This window comes from Coenobita brevimanus, chromosome 46 (genome assembly GCF_032717465.1).
Source record: "Coenobita brevimanus isolate Jiangsu-jjx chromosome 46, ASM3271746v2, whole genome shotgun sequence".
Taxonomy (NCBI): Eukaryota; Metazoa; Arthropoda; class Malacostraca; order Decapoda; family Coenobitidae; genus Coenobita; species Coenobita brevimanus.
The window spans coordinates 1104278-1120471 of NC_136999.1; the positions used below are offsets into that span (position 1 = coordinate 1104278).

Sequence of the window (16194 nt, forward strand, 5' to 3'; positions counted from 1 at the left end):
CAGAATGTCCTTCACTCAGCTATGTGCAGCAAACAACATCAATACTGACCATAGAACTTGGTTTCAGCTGCATGAATGCATTAATAGGCAAAACTTCTTCATCAAACAAGTGTATAATGAGTGACAATAGAAAAATAGTTACTTTAGGAATGGTTCAGATTTCTATCATTAAAGTTACAATATCATATAAAGCACCTGCATATATCAGCTGTACCTGATAAAACGTCTTTTCTGCACACCTATAACATTCACAGCATGGCACCTCTTACTTCTATTATTTATCAATCATTTAATCACCATGTTCTTCCTTTATCATCAGGAGCGGGGACTCAGGGCTAGGTTATTCAGTCCTAATCTTTCATCACAACTTCACTTAAAGTCAAAATGCCACAGGTCAAAGCCATTATCCAAATGGATTGTTGAAAAGATTGTTGTAAAACAGATTACTGAAAGACGACTGTGGTGGCCTTTATCGAAACTGACTGTTGAGATATTGTTCTCGATTTTTTTTTCTGGTAAGCTATTATCCAAACTGATTGTTGAAGACACTGTTCCAGATGTGCATGTTTCTTTCTTTAAGTATGCCATTATCCAAACTGATTGTTGAAGAGATTGTTCTGGAATGGATTATTGAAGGATGACTGTGGTGGGTGCTGCCTGAAATGCGCTGGAGGCACCCTCCGTCCAACACCACCACCACTGCCACTCTTCACCACCGCACATCGCACCAACACCACTCCAGATGGGTTGACGTCCACCTTGAATCGCTTGTCTGGCAGAACATTTCCATAATGCACGCCATCGAACAAGTCGGTGATCCCATAGCCACTGGGGTAGGCCAGGCCAAGCTCTCGCAGCGTTACTGACACCTGCATAAAAGTCGGCTCTGATCAAAGCATGCTGAGCAGTGTATTTATCAAAGTTAGAGTTAACTCTTTCACTGCCATGATGGATCTGCTTGGCCACATAGACTAGGGTTGCTACTACTACTACTACTACTACCACCACAAGTACTTGTACTACTATTACTGCACTGATGTCTTTTCTTTTACTCTGGTTACCAAAACGTTTTATACAACTTACAAAAGAACTCTAATGTAAGAGGGAACACTACATTACTTCATAAGCATTTATATCACTGATCACATCACAGACTACATACAGTACAGAGTACAATATTGCATAATAACAAAGCTACAGCGATAAACAGCCACCATAACTTACAACTCATTAATGCTGGACAAAATGCTTACCTATGCTGGACAAAATGCTTACCTTACTTTCCATACTTATTATATTAATACATTAATCAGTTTGCTCTCCATCACAACCCAGATATCTGGAGAACTCACTCTCTGACAAAATGAATTGTTATTGGAGCTAATGTTATGCAATTTATGAAAACAAACTGCTTCTTTTCCAGCACAGAGTGTCTACTGTAAGTCATCATCATTATCTAAATTAGGTCTGTTTTCAATGTACAGTGGCATGACAGATAACACTCCTTGGCTTGCTCTGTTCAGTGCCAATTCACTATACTCTTTTCACAGTAACCTGGCTCAGATATTTTGTCATTCTGCAGCATATTTCATGCAGCTGAGTGATAGAAAAAAAACACTGCCACAGCTCTACATCCTTTCCATACCACTTCTCCATGACTAGCATCTACTGTTACAACTCAACATTTGAGATGGAGAGATGGCAATTTTAGGCCAAGTTAGAGTTACAAAAGTACAGTAATACCACTAGATCTAATGGCAGCACACACCACGTCATCCCATGACTTCTTCAAACTACTCTCCATCAACAGCCTGTTATCTCTATATTTCTACACCTCCTCACCTAAAACCCCTCATCAATCTCCTGACATGTCCAAAATGTCCCAGTCTCCTTCTTTCTACTTCCTTTCCAATGCTTTTCTACACCCAATTCTCTCCTCACAGTCATGATCAGCCCTATTTCCACTAAAAATGGAGTGGGTAGGGTACTGAATGGGGAAATAGAAAGTAATGCAACTGCAAGACCTATCCATGGTGTCTAGCAAAATCAGATCCATTCACTTGTCATCTATGCCACCGAGATCCTAAGGTCCAACTCAAAGGCAACGACTGTCATAAATGTGCCTTGATTTCATGTGTAGAGTACAGAGAATGAGAGACTGACTAGAACAGTGTATATGTGTGTGGTGGAGGGGGAGAAGAGGAGGGGGGGGGGAGCAAGGATGAAATGGAGGGATGAAGTGGAGAGATATAAGAAAGAGGGGGTGTAAGTTGGAAGAAGGATTGGTACATGGCAGAGGACAGGATGACATGGAGGTGATTTGTTTGCGGGCACCCCTTATGGGATTAAGGCTTCTGGCAACAGATCAACAGGCAGATAGTGTCAGCCATAAACTGTTCAAATGGGAAGAATTACATGCACACAGTCACTCTGTGTCTATTGTGAAGACAAGACAGTTTGGGTGCTGGAAAGGGATGCCTTCAAGTGATGGCACTGATATAACTAGGTGACTCTGCTGTCTGGTTATAAAAACAGCTGCTACTCCCTCCCTTGCCCCCAAAAGGAGAATGGTGGAAAAAATCAGCCTGCAGTCCACCAATTTTACATTTTAGATGAAACTGGGGGTATAACTACTACTACTTACTGTTAGAGGTGATTTGTTTGTGGCCACCCTCTCTGGGATTACACAGTTAATTATTTTTTCTTACACCCTCAACACCTGCAAGAGCCCAAACAAGCTGACAGTGAGAATGGAACTCACCTCTGATGGTGTGCCGTCGGTGCGGCGGTTGAGGAAGGCAACGGCATAGGAGTAATGGCCCTGGAACACTGGGGTGATAGGACGAGCCCAGATCTCTATGCCTTTGTCCTGTAAATGCAATTAAAAATTACTAAAAAGTAACGGAAAATGGTTATATATAACATAAATTCCATAGGCAGTGTGACTGGATAAGTCTTTTGTCATAAAAATGAAAACAGAAATAAAAAGCTAAACATCACTGTACTCAAATCTCATCTTGCATACATTACAATAAAATGTTCGATTTTTTTTTTTATAATTAATGTTTAGAGACCACTGACCATGCCCATACTAGCATATTTATGTCTTTTCACTTGGTTTCACGGTACCATCACCAAGCATAATTATCGAGATGGCAGTTATGGGGTTGTGTGTCCCTATTGACACCCTAGGCTATAAGTTAACCACCCTGGCATAATAAAATAAATGGTTTCCTAGGCTACAAGAAGTCATTTAGCTTGTCACTCAGTGTAGAAATACCTGGAGGCAGCACTGCACTGAGTGAGTGGACAACGGGTGCCCTCACTTACTTCTTTTATTCTTTGACTATGAATCTAAAAATTGCAAAGGTTGAGGCAGCTGAGAGGAAACCCCAAACTTAACCTTCTCTGACTGCACATTTACCTTGTAGATACGCTTGCCCTGTATGCCGAGGGGGTCCTGGTTGACGGCAATGACTGCTTTGTTCTGCAGTATGGCCTTGTATTCTGGCCGGATGGTTCGCAGGTCCACAGACATCAACAGCGGGGCAGCAAAGATGGCCCACATGGCCATCTGTGATTTGGACTGCTCGTAGCTCAGACCAAAATTGCCGATGATCAACTGTAGATAATAAATCCACCAATGTTAGTAGCTGTAGTAACTTCCTGGTACATGTAGTCTCCTTTTTAAATAATTTCGTTTTACACAATACTGTACTCGATTTTCCATAATTTCTAAACATTCCTGCATATCCTGTTGAACAATACCTTTTGTGTCTCTCTTTAACTCATGGGTGTTAGGAGGATTTCTAAGGTGTATCAGAATTATTTTTCTTTAATGGTTTTTGTTAAGTTCCATTTCACAAAAAAATAAAAAAAAAAAAAAACGGGATTGAGGCGTCTGGCAAAAGATAGATATATATATATATATATATATATATATATATATATACTGTATATATATATATATATATATATATATATATATATATATATATATATACTGTATATATATATATATATATATATATATAATCTTGACAAACCCAACCCTCACATAAGGAGGAGGCTCCCTGTACTACAGTGGAAATCAGCACAGTGCCATTGTACCATATCAGGGTCATTCCAGTGTCCCGGGCCGGCATTAGGCACGATGGACTCCTGGTTGTCGCCGTAGTAGTCAATGATGCGCTGGACGCTCTCCCACGAGTCCTGAATGTCATCAAAGTTACGCCACAGGTTGCACGTGTTGATGATGGCGGTGTAGTTGGGCTGCGCAATAAAATAATGATTATGGTAGTTATTCGGTTATCAACAATACACATTTAATACAGAGTGAATAGGAGCACTCAAAGACTCCACACCTCCACCAGGGGAACACCCTCCCTCCTTTCAACCTTCACTTTTATTTATTTATTCCCTTATCTATTTATATATTCATCTGTTTTATTTATATTTTACTTTCTTTGCTCTAAATTTAATCACATGTTCCTCTAAAGGTCCTCAATCAATGCACCAAATTCTCTGTAATTCCATCTAACAGTTCTTCCATAACACAGACACACACCACTAAAAACTTAACCTCCTTGACACAGGTAACAATATCATTTACAGTAAGTTCTTGTTATGTGTTGATGATGTGTTCCTGAAATTTCTACCACAACTTTTTCCTTACAACTGGTACTATAAATTTTGGAGACTGGCATGTCAACTTTCAGGGTGTGAATGGAAATTCAATAGTACATTTTCCTGTACAGTAAATTACTGTGGCCTTGAATGTAAAAAAAAGAACTAAAAAAAAAAGGTGCGTGCATAGCTATTATTCTGAAAACAAGGTTGCCATGCCTAATTACAAGGAGACCCAAGGAGAACTCTTTATGGGGCTCTGAGGTACTCACCCTGAAAAATGGGTTGGTCAGGGAGCTTTCAGAGACAGCCACTGTCAACCCAGCCATAACAAGGACTTTCTGTACTGCTTTACCTTATCACAGTCAGTTTCAGTGCTGGAGAGGGTGGCACCAATGTAACCAAGTTACTCAACTGCCTGGGTATATAAACATCCCCCAGCTACCTCCTTATCCCTAAAATGGAGGATGGTGAACTGCAGACGAAGATCAACTTAACCTCTTGGTTGCTGCAAGCATCTGAGCAGAACCGGTCGACAGGCTGCTACAAACCTCTCAAAGGTTCATAACGAATGTTAATGGAAAATAGCAGCACCACGGCGTGACTTAGCTCAGAGCTCGCAGCAGCCTAGGGGTTATGGCTGCAGTCCACCAAGTTTATGTTTCAGATGAACCTGGGGCTAAAACTACTAACAATACATTCAGTCTTAAATCCCATAATGCTGTAGCAAATGAATGGGTACCCTAAATCTGTGTGAGGGCCAGGTCTCTCTCCTTACCTCCATCTTTGAGAATATCTGGTAGAACGGCCAAGAGCAAGAGTACACCATTGGTCGGCCAGTCTTGTTTAGGAAATAGCCAAATTCAGGGTAGCCTGCACAACAAAGCCACACGGTAAAGTACACTTGTGTTACTGGACTCATTAGGAAGGTCAACAGGGCTTCTGGTCACCACTACTGTATACACTCACATGGGCACAGCAAGGTTGTCTATGCACTCCAGGTACAGACGGGAGTAATAATCAGTATCTTCACCCCAGCATATAAAGTCCATGGGCCAAAGGAATCTAATACTTCTCACTGACTTCCCTACTGTATTACTGAAAACTCACCCTCACTCTCACCCTCTTGTGGAGTCTGTTTCACTTTTTTTTTCTCTCTCTCTCCCTCTTTCTTTCCAGGCTCATAGCAAAGTGAACCTGGTGGACTACAGGCTGAAGCTGCCCCCCTCTCACAGTCCACAATCTCCTATTTGGGGGGGCAGGGAGAAAGCTGAGGGTCATTTGTATAACCAGATAGCACAGCTGCCTGATTATTGTGATGCCACCAGGTGAAGGTGTGTCTCTACACGACCACCTTAGAGTGAATGAATTATTTACTGACCCATGACTTTCTCTGTTGAGGATACTGATTATTGCTTTCCAATGTAGTCATTAGTCAGATGTCACAACTGTCACAGTCACAAGCAGTCACACAAAAGCAACCACGATTCACTCTACAGCAGGTTTCGATTTCATGATAATAAGTGTTATATCACCACAGGCTCTCAAGGAAGAAAACATATGCTCTCCCACTCCACAAACTGTCAGATCTAGATTATGACAAGTGTTCAGTAGGAAGACAAAATGATGAACTATAATCTCTTTCCTTTAACCCAGCCTAAAACTGCCATCTCTCCATCCTGAATACTAACTTGTGACGACATTAACACTAGAAATTGATGTTAGTGATGATGAAGTGCTGCAGAAAGTGTGTAGAGCCATTATATATCTTATTCTAGCATTATGTAAAATAAGTTGCAACAGGACAAAAATCTGGCCCAAGTTAAGGTAAAAAGACTACAGACAACACCAACACAATGCTTCTGGGGGATAACAAACATACAGGTTGACCTGGGCACACATTCTCGTCAGCTCAGGATTTTTAGAATCTTTTTATTTCTGTATATGGTGTGCTGGAGTATTTTAGCAAGGTAGTTATGTAATCTGTGCTGATATGTATGAAAAAATATATAAATAATGTACTACTGCCTCCAAAAGTTCTGTTCCTCCTCCTCCTGCCCCTCCGGAAATCATAACATTATAATGATTAAGGTGATTAAAACTAACCTTTAGTTAACACTGACTACTGTATTTGATTGACCAAACAGACTGTTGTGATTTTATGTAACACTACCCAAACTTATAAAATGCTATGAGTTTCTAAGTGGCAGGAGGTGGAATGGAATCTTGGAGGCAATAGTACAACTTGAGAATAATATGGCATAATGTGCAAAATAAAATGTTTAAGGTGAGACACTTCAGGCCCTCCTTAGGTGACGAGTAAACGACCTTTCTCTTGGCAGTCGACAAAACAAACATGGCACAGCAGTATGAGGCAAACAGGATACAGCCACTGATATAATGCATGCAATACAATATTCCAAAATAAAACATATAGTAAAGTATGGGTAATAATAAACTACAGTATGGCTGTGGCTCAGTATATAGCAAGCAAGACATAGTTACTGTACTAAATATAATACAGTACATGCTGACACACTTGTTAGCAATTAAGAGTACCGTATTTACGATATACATGACATTTTTCTGATACCAAGATATGTTCCACTATCATTTCTATATGGAGGAACACTGTCTCACACTGTGAGATCATTATCCCTTGGATGGTAGTTATTATACGGTAATAATAAATTATTTACAAGCTACCCCTTATACTATGTGAACGTGAGGACAATGCTGGGGATGTTGTTGTTGTCGTTGGTCTTGCTGCTGCTCCAAGTTCACGTGACCATGAACCTGGTGGACTGCAGTCTGAAGCTACCCTTCTGCCATCCACCATAGGATTGGGTGGGGGTTGCAGGACATGTGTACAAGGATGAAAGGGTGGTGGGAGGAGGTAACGTAAGTGGAGGGTCATAATCTCACCGTTATGCCAGAGTACGTCTGGTAGACTGGCCATGAGCAGGAGTAAACCATCGGTCGCAGGGTTTGGTTCAGGTAATAACCAAATAAGGGGTAGCCTGGGGATGGATGGATAAAAAAATACAAGAGATATTAAGCTGGGATGCAAGCTTACTGAGTCAGACATGACACTAGAATCATAAATTGGGCCACAGGTTCACAAGAAGACTCCAGTGATAAACACATATAGTTACAGCAGGGTCTAAATAAACATAATGAAGCAGAATCTTGCAATACTGAACTGCATGCATGTAAGGAGGTGCCGAACAATAACCAGGGAACTAAACAATAATATGAAACACTGCAATGCCAAGAAATGCAAAGAGCCTGAAACATCCTATATCATAATGACACTTTTAAATTAATGTTTCTGCATAGAAAGAAATAAGGAAATCAAGAAAAGTACATATATCAGATACACACACACACACACACACACACACACACACACACACACACACAAAGGAAAATTAAGGAAGCTGTTGTGACAAAATATGGAAAGATTAGAGAAGTAAACAAACTATACTGTATCAAGACAAGATGCATGTAAGTGCAGATATGTGCTGAAACACACACTTCCAGACATGAAATTACCACCAAGCAGAACAGCACAATGGGGAAGAACTTAGTGATAATCTTAAATTTACTCACGGAATGTGGGTCACAATTCCAACTGCGTTTATGTCAGAGTGCAAGTCACACCTCAGGCTGTACCCAAATGACAGCTTCACTTCAAATTCTCTCACCATGGTTGAGAAAAACAAGCAATATACCTTTTTTATTCTAACTTGACCAAGCTTTTTATCCTTTTGCAGCTTATTTCACACAGGTAAGTGGCAAAATAAGACAATGCTATGGCTCTATATCCCTTCCATTGCACTTCTTTGTGACTGGCATTGTATTCTAGGACTAATCTCTCACTGCACATCATCATTCAAAACAAAGATATAATTTTGGGCCAAGTTAGAGTAAAAAGACTATACTATCTCACAGAAGCACCACTCCTGTCAACCTACCACAACCCTGCACAATTCCAGTTTCACTCTCGCTGCCATAGAGGGTGGTGGCATATCACATCTACTCACTTATGCAGCCTTACATATTGTAATGCCAAAATGGAGACTGATAAAATGTTCCTTTCTTCACTGTCATATGCCCTACTTGCACATCTTCCACAGCAATGATACAATACTTAAATAGAGAAAAGCCAATTTTGATCGTTTTCTGGAAACAGAGGTGGGGATAGTGTCATAGTAAAATACACACTTCATGGGTTACTAAGAACTCACTTCTCACAGAACAGGCTTGCACAACTGCATTCATAACAGACTTTGAAATAAATCTGAGACAGCTTGTGGAAGACTAGTAGGCAGAAATATGGAATATGGATGTACGGTGATACAGACATGATTAAAAAGTACAGTACAGTAATTCTCTGTCCAAGCAAGTCACGTTAAAATCTGTTTGGCATTGCATAGAAAAACATCTACTTAAATATATCATTAGCAAAAGCCATTTAAAATTCTGGCTTAACCCCTTCAGTACAGTGTGTCCTTGATTTCATTCCTGCTACCTTCATTCTAGCTTTTTCATCTATGGAAAGACTTTTTAAGACTAGAGGGGTTGCACACAGCCTTCCTTAACTCCTCAACTACAAAACATCTCCCTCAAGCATGTGTAATCTTCTGGAGGTAGCAAGAATAAATAAGACATCAATATGGTGAGGGGATTAATCTCCATTCTTGTATAACTGCCAATTTCAGAAGCACTGGACCTTTTATATAAATATATACACATTATTTATCATCTGATGTCCTGGCAAAGTTTGTCTTACTTTATATGCAGTTATCATCACATTCTATACATTTACTTTCATATTCACTTGATATTATACAGCACAACAGATGTTCCATTAATCAGTGGCAAAATTATTCACAAGCCTTATTATTGTACATACTATAGTTTTTCATCTAGATACTTCAAAGCCAAACATTTGTCTACCAATATACTCACTTGGTGCCCATATTCTGTTTACGTCTATCTATCTATCTACAGTATCTACTTATTGCCAGATGCCTTAATCCCGTATGGGGTAGCCCCAAACAAATTGCCTCCACTTCGCTCTGTCTTTTGCCAGTTTGCTGCCCTCCCTCTAACTCATACCCTTGTCCTTCATATATCTCCAGCCCAACCCTCCACCTCAACCTTGGTATCCCCTCCTCCTCTCCCCTTCCATCTCACTCACATACACTCTTCTAGTCAGTCTCTCAATTTCCATCCTCTCCACATGGCCAAACCCCAACCATCCTTTGGATTTAAACCGCACCAAGACACATTTGGTTGAACTGTACTCCTCCCTCCCTCAAAAAAAAAAAAAAAAAAAAATTACAATGATATCTTAATTTATATGAATAAGTGGAATTCTGGTGCACCATGAATTATTTTTATAACAATAAGAACCTGGGCGAATAATGTTGTTCCGGCCTTGAAGAAGAAAAAAATTTACAACGGGATCTTACTGTGACTGTATAACTGGATTTCTTTTGAACCATGAATTATTTTGTATGATAAAAAAAGACTACTTCTCTACCGCTAAAAAATGAAGAGAATGATGCCTATCTGACCTCTATCCATATCGGTGGGGTGAGAGTAGCATCCATCCAACTTAACATAGTCGACACCCCACTCTGCAAACGTGATGGCGTCTGTCTGAAGGTGACCTAGGATCCCAGGATAGCCTGCACATGTGAAGTTACCGTAGTCCTCGTAGATGCCGAACTTCAGACCACGCTTATGCATCTGGAAGGAAAAATATCAATGTCACAAACCACACCACTCCATATCACACCACATCATACCTAATCATACCAAATCACACCACACCATACCTTATCATACCATACCACACCACAATATACCATACTATATAGTTCCATACTATACTGTACATCATACCATATCATTCCATACCATACCACAAGTAAGATTAATGAGAGAGTGAGATACACACACACAGCCAGCAAGTGTGGGTATGCCTCAAGGGAAGTATTGAGGGACTGGGCTGCAGTCTGCTATACATGTCCCTCTTCCAACTACTGAATAAGTGAAAGTAAGATGAGTAAGAGAGTGAGAGTAAGACTAATGAGAGAGTGAGACAAGTAAGTGAATAAGAATAATACTGAAGTGAGAAGAAAAGTCTACTGAGTCAGTGAGAATATGACTAGTTTGAGACTGAGAGTAAGACTAATGTGTGAGTGAGAAAGACTGGTGAGAGAGTGAGAGTTGTTGCTGAGTAACCAGTGTTTGTCTGGATGAACAGACCTCTCTACCATGGGCAAACAAATGCCCCTGCAGGGCTGTCTGGTGCAATGAACCGATGTTCACTTGCAGCAGACAGCACCTCATCAAAACGAGTAAGTCAAGTGAGTGAGTGAGAATAGGAGCTGTGAAAAAGTGAGTGATATATGTAGTCAGAGAGGGTGGGGATGGAAAGAGTGAAAGGAAAAACTGAAAGATGGTGACTGCGAGAAAAATAAGAAAAAGGGTGAGTGAGAGGAGAACTAGCGAGAAAGTAAGAGTATGACTGGTGAGAGAGTAAAATATGAATGCAGTCAGACTTGGCAGGGCTGGAAACAGAATGAGAGGAAATCTACACAGAGAAAAACAAGGAAGAGATTAAGTGTTGGATAATTATCTACCAAAATGAGTAAGACTAGTGAGACACTGAGTGAGATACACACGTAGTCAGCAAGTGCGGGTATGCCTGAAGGGAAGCGGTGTGGGTCGGGTTGAAGTCTCCCTCGGGCGTCTCTCTCCCGTGCGAGCCAGCAGTCATCAAGTGACACCAAATCATACCCCAACTCCCGGTAACCTTCACGGACGATTATGTCAGCCATCTCCATGAATAGTGACTCGCTGCAGGAAGATAATTAGTATTACATATGTAAAGGATACTGAAAAGAAAATCGCTCTCACTTATCATTTCTTCACATAACTATCAATCTACATCCAGACGCCTTGATCCCATAAGAGGTGGACGCAACTTGGCTCCGTGTTGCCCTCCCTCCAACTCACACTTCCCTCTTACTTATATCTTTCCACTCCATCCCTCCATCTTATTCTGGTCTCCTCCTCCCCCTCTCCCCTTCCACCTCGTTCACAAACACTCTCCTAGTCAGTCTCTCATTCTAACATAACACTTTTAAATTCTTCACTACAGTAATATCAACATATTATAAAAACTGAGAGTATCATGGTAAAAGCAACCCCCAAATCTTTGATGATCATTTATGGAACACCTGTAAATGATATATGTGAGCCTGCATCCCACATTACACAGTGGTTAGTGATTATCAAGAAGTTACACATATGATCATCACTCGCCATGTGCTCTAAAAATTACTGTTAAAAAAAAAAATGAGATCTTGTCCTTAGTCTTGCATACTAGGTTTTAATTACTGTATATTTAAAATTCAACAAGCTATAGTTCTTTCATCTTAACTGGACCCCTATTTTTGTCCTTTTGTAGTTTATTTCACAAAGCTCAATGGCAAAACAAAATAATACTATGGCTTTACATCATTTCTACAGCACTTCATAACTAGCATCGTATTCTATGGTTGATCTCTTACTACATCTCATTATTCAAGATGTAGAGATGGCAATTCTAGGTCAGTTACCTATAAAAAAAATAAAAAAATAAAAAAAGCTATAAATTGACACAAGACATGCATAACAAAGAATACAAGACACATTGCCATGGTTACCTAAGATACTCATACTGTTTCCATGTTGACAACTAAGGGCTAAAATTACAGCGTTCGTAATGAGGTGAGGCTTTGTGTTGAGTAATATTATTCAGATCAGCGAGGTGTGATGTGGTTCTGCATGACGTACTGTGACAGTGAAATGTACATCCTGACAAATGGATTATGTATTGTAGGTAACCTGTCACTGGGGTGTGGTGTGCTGTGGTGTAGTAAGGTTAGGTGATTCAGTGGAAGTGCTGTGTTGAGCAATACTATACAGCACAGTGAGGTGTGATATGGTTTTGCATCACACAGTATGACATAGCATAATATCAACTCAGGTATGATGCAAAGCAACATAATCAGATATACTGATGTAGTGAGGCAGTAGGCTTATAGTATATGGAGCAGAGACGTGTGATATACAAGGTGCCCATAAACAGTGCTCCATTTGGAACCCACATGGCAGTGTCTTATGTGTTGTGGGGACAAGTCAGTTGGCTAGTGAGGGCATGGGTGTGGCAGTGGGAGTAGGAAATGAATATATGAGGCAGGGTAGACACTGATAACAATGATTAAACTGTCCCCACAAAACACAAGAAACTGCCCAGTGGAGTGGAAGTGGAGCACTGAACATTTGTCCTTGTAGTAGAGCATAATGTAAAATGAATTGCATAGCACAGCATAGCTATATAAAAAAAAAAAAAAAAAAAAAAAAAAAAGGTGCCATGACCGACCTGATACAGTGGTGAGGATCATTAACACAGTCTGTGTTACAGCGGAACCTCTGCCACGCCAGCCATCCCATGGGTGGGGTACGGGCAAGACCATTCTCAAGACCGCCTACTGACCCACACAACACTGCCACCAACACCACCACTAACGTCCACACTGACCAGGCACCCATCCTGAAAATAAGGAAATACATTAGTCTGCAAACAAAACACAGTAAAATAAGGGTAAGATAAAGATGAGACCAGATACTACACAATGCTTAGCTGCTGTGTTCATCTCCACAACTTAGGCCTTTGAGTGTGTGGCAGGCTATTCAATATCCTGGAATACAAGGTCACTGCATCATCCAAATTACAAGCGTGTTACACTAAGTCTTCTCTCCACCAACCAACCGACAAAGAGCAGGTGCAGTGTGCTCTCATCAGCCTTCAAACTCTGGTGTTATCGAGCCAGCAGCTTCACACCTAATAATGATGTGCAGTACGTATTTAAACATTCATCGCCTGATTAACATTAGCTGCACAAAAATAAATTCTTTTTTTCCTTAAATACTCAATAAAAAATACACAGTGCTAACCAGCCCACAAATTATAACATTCCTTCCCCCCCCCCTCTCTCTCTCTCTCTCTGCCCCCTTCCTCCCTGCTCAACCATGTGTATGAGCTTGTATGTGAATGTTTGCTTGTCTGCCGTGGTTGAGCCTCTGTGTGTGTGTGTGTGTGTGTGTGTGTGTGTGTGTGTGTGTGTGTGTGTGTGTGTGTGTGTGTGTGTGTGTGTGTGTGTGTGTTTGCATTAATTTTCTCATCATATTCACTATGTTCACTATATTAACTACATTCAATTGATATGTTGAGAGAGAGAGAGAGAGAGAGAGAGAGAGAGAGAGAGAGAGAGAGAGAGAGAGAGAGAGGGTTGGTTGGGTGGAGTCAAGGGAATTGTATATATAATTGCTGTGAGTGTGAATAAAGACAGAGAGAGAGAGAAAAAAAAAGTGAGCTACCTCTAGTGAATGACAGGAGGGGAGGGAAGGGGTGCTGGGAAAAGGAGGTTGGGGGTGAGAACAAGGTCAGGATAGGGTCATGCTTTATTACTCTCTCGCTCTCTCTCTCTCTCTCTCTCTCTCACACACACACACACACACACACACACACACACACACACACACACACACACACACACACACACACAAATTAGAGAGGGTGTGGTGGAGGTGGTACTAAAGTGAAAGTATTACGGTACTATTTTCACACACACACACACACACACACACACACACACACACACACACACACACACACTCATCTACCACTGGCCGTATACAGTTCAGAATTCAAGACTGAGAGACGGCAATTTTACGCCTATAGATCATTCATTTTAACTTGGCGGTTACTTTCGTCCTTTTGCATCTTATTTCAAGTATTTAAGTGACAGAAAAAGAGTGCTCAGGCTCAGCATCCTTTCCATAGCACTTCTTCCTGACTAGCATCATATTTTAGCATTAATCCATTGCTACAACTCAGCATTCAGGGAGAGACGGCAATTTCAAGCCAAGTTAGCGTATAAAACAGATCAACTCCAGACGATTTTATTCAACGTAAGAAAGACCAGTTAGTGAACCGTCTGCAGTGTGAAATAGCTTAATAAAATGCCTGCCAGGAGTTAGCGAGAATTATGAGTCAAAATACGTACAAAAATGGACACAGCGTAAAAGTGAGAGGGCGCAAAAAGTGGAAAGGCGAACGCAAAGTTTGGAAGGCTGGCATACGTATATTTAATGCCTGCTGAAAGTGGAGGGGATTTCTACTCTCTCTCTCTCTCTCTAACTTAACACCTTCCCATCCCATCCCTTCCTCTCCCTCCCTGCTTCGTTTCTCCCTACCCTCCTCCTTTGCAGCTCCCATCGTACCCTTCCCTCCCTCCAGTTTCCATGCATCCTGACCCACAACAAAAAAAACAAGAAAACTAACAAAAACACTCATAAAAAGAGAGACACACACAAAAAAACAGGCCACCTCCATCACCCACGCCACAAAAACACCAAATAATGATAAAGAGCAAAACACCCCCTCCCCTTCCTCACTTTCACCGTGACACGAGAGGGTATGATGGCGGAAAGAACTGTGGTCGGGAGTAACACTTAACATGTCCAAGGTGTAGGTGTGCTGGGGTGCTGGTGTTGATTTGATCTCATCATTTAACATGCATTACACCACTGAGACTGGTGACGTACGTACATACATAGAGCTACATCCATCCATACATACATACATACACAAACACATACATATACTTATCTATCAGTCTTGTTATACGAAGTACAAGAATATAGTTACTACACCCTTCTATACTCTCTCTCTCTCTCTCTCTCGTACACTTTCTACACACAAGTAAGGGGTGCAGTGGCCAGGCAAATCTTTAAGTTTACACGAGCATTACAACTCCACTGCTTGGCATGCAAACCCACCCCTCACCTCTGTCTGTTGGTCTATCTATAGCTGTCAATCTACCTATCTGTCTATCCGATTTTATCTCTATAACTGCGGTAACTATCTAATTTATCTATTCATCAATCTATCTAACACACACACACACACACACACACACACACACACACACACACACACACACACACACACACACACACACACACACTCCATAAGTGTACCAAACTCAGACAAATGAAAGAACATCCTTTTTACACATTCTGGGAAGGAAAACAGAAGAATTCCCAAAAGATGCAGTTCGAGATGACTAGATACATAAGGCGAGAAAAACTACATTTGGATGGTATTTGAAAGGCAGAGTGGGGATGGTTGCTATGACGGCCGGCTGCGTAGGACAGACACTGGCTAGACCGGTTACCTGATGCATGAAACACACCTGGATGGCAGCGAGAGTGTGTTGTGGAGGAACGGGCGCTGATCCGTACTGGCAGAATTAATACAGGAACGGAAATGTGTTCAAGCTTCATGTATTCCTTCCGCTATGCAACAAAAATGTAAAAAAGGGGAAAAAATAGATGGATAAAAAGTTAGATAGATGGACAGATAGAAGATGACTGGATCTCTCTCTCTCTCTCTCTCTCTCTCTCTCTCTCTCATTCTGTGCCACAACCAGAGCAACT

At 41.0% G+C, this 16194-nt stretch overlaps 1 protein-coding gene across 2 annotated transcripts in view; it reads right to left on the minus strand.

Moving 5' to 3' along the window:
- Window positions 1-267: 267 nt before the first annotated feature.
- LOC145398595 (alpha-N-acetylgalactosaminidase) overlaps window positions 268-16194 on the minus strand; it is a 22342-nt gene continuing 6415 nt past the window's right edge. Inside the window, exons 2-9 of one of the 2 annotated variants that reach the window (XM_080271401.1) lie at window positions 13073-13243; window positions 11328-11502; window positions 10212-10386; window positions 5405-5499; window positions 4111-4272; window positions 3425-3622; window positions 2762-2869; window positions 268-869 (exon numbers count right to left, since the gene is read on the minus strand). In XM_080271401.1, the coding sequence (XP_080127527.1) occupies window positions 588-869; window positions 2762-2869; window positions 3425-3622; window positions 4111-4272; window positions 5405-5499; window positions 10212-10386; window positions 11328-11502; window positions 13073-13242 (1365 nt within the window). In that variant the 5' untranslated portion in view covers window position 13243 and the 3' untranslated portion in view covers window positions 268-587. Of the gene's footprint in view, window positions 870-2761; window positions 2870-3424; window positions 3623-4110; window positions 4273-5404; window positions 5500-7551; window positions 7647-10211; window positions 10387-11327; window positions 11503-13072; window positions 13244-16194 lie in introns of both variants that reach the window. The other variant, XM_080271402.1, reaches the window with a different exon arrangement.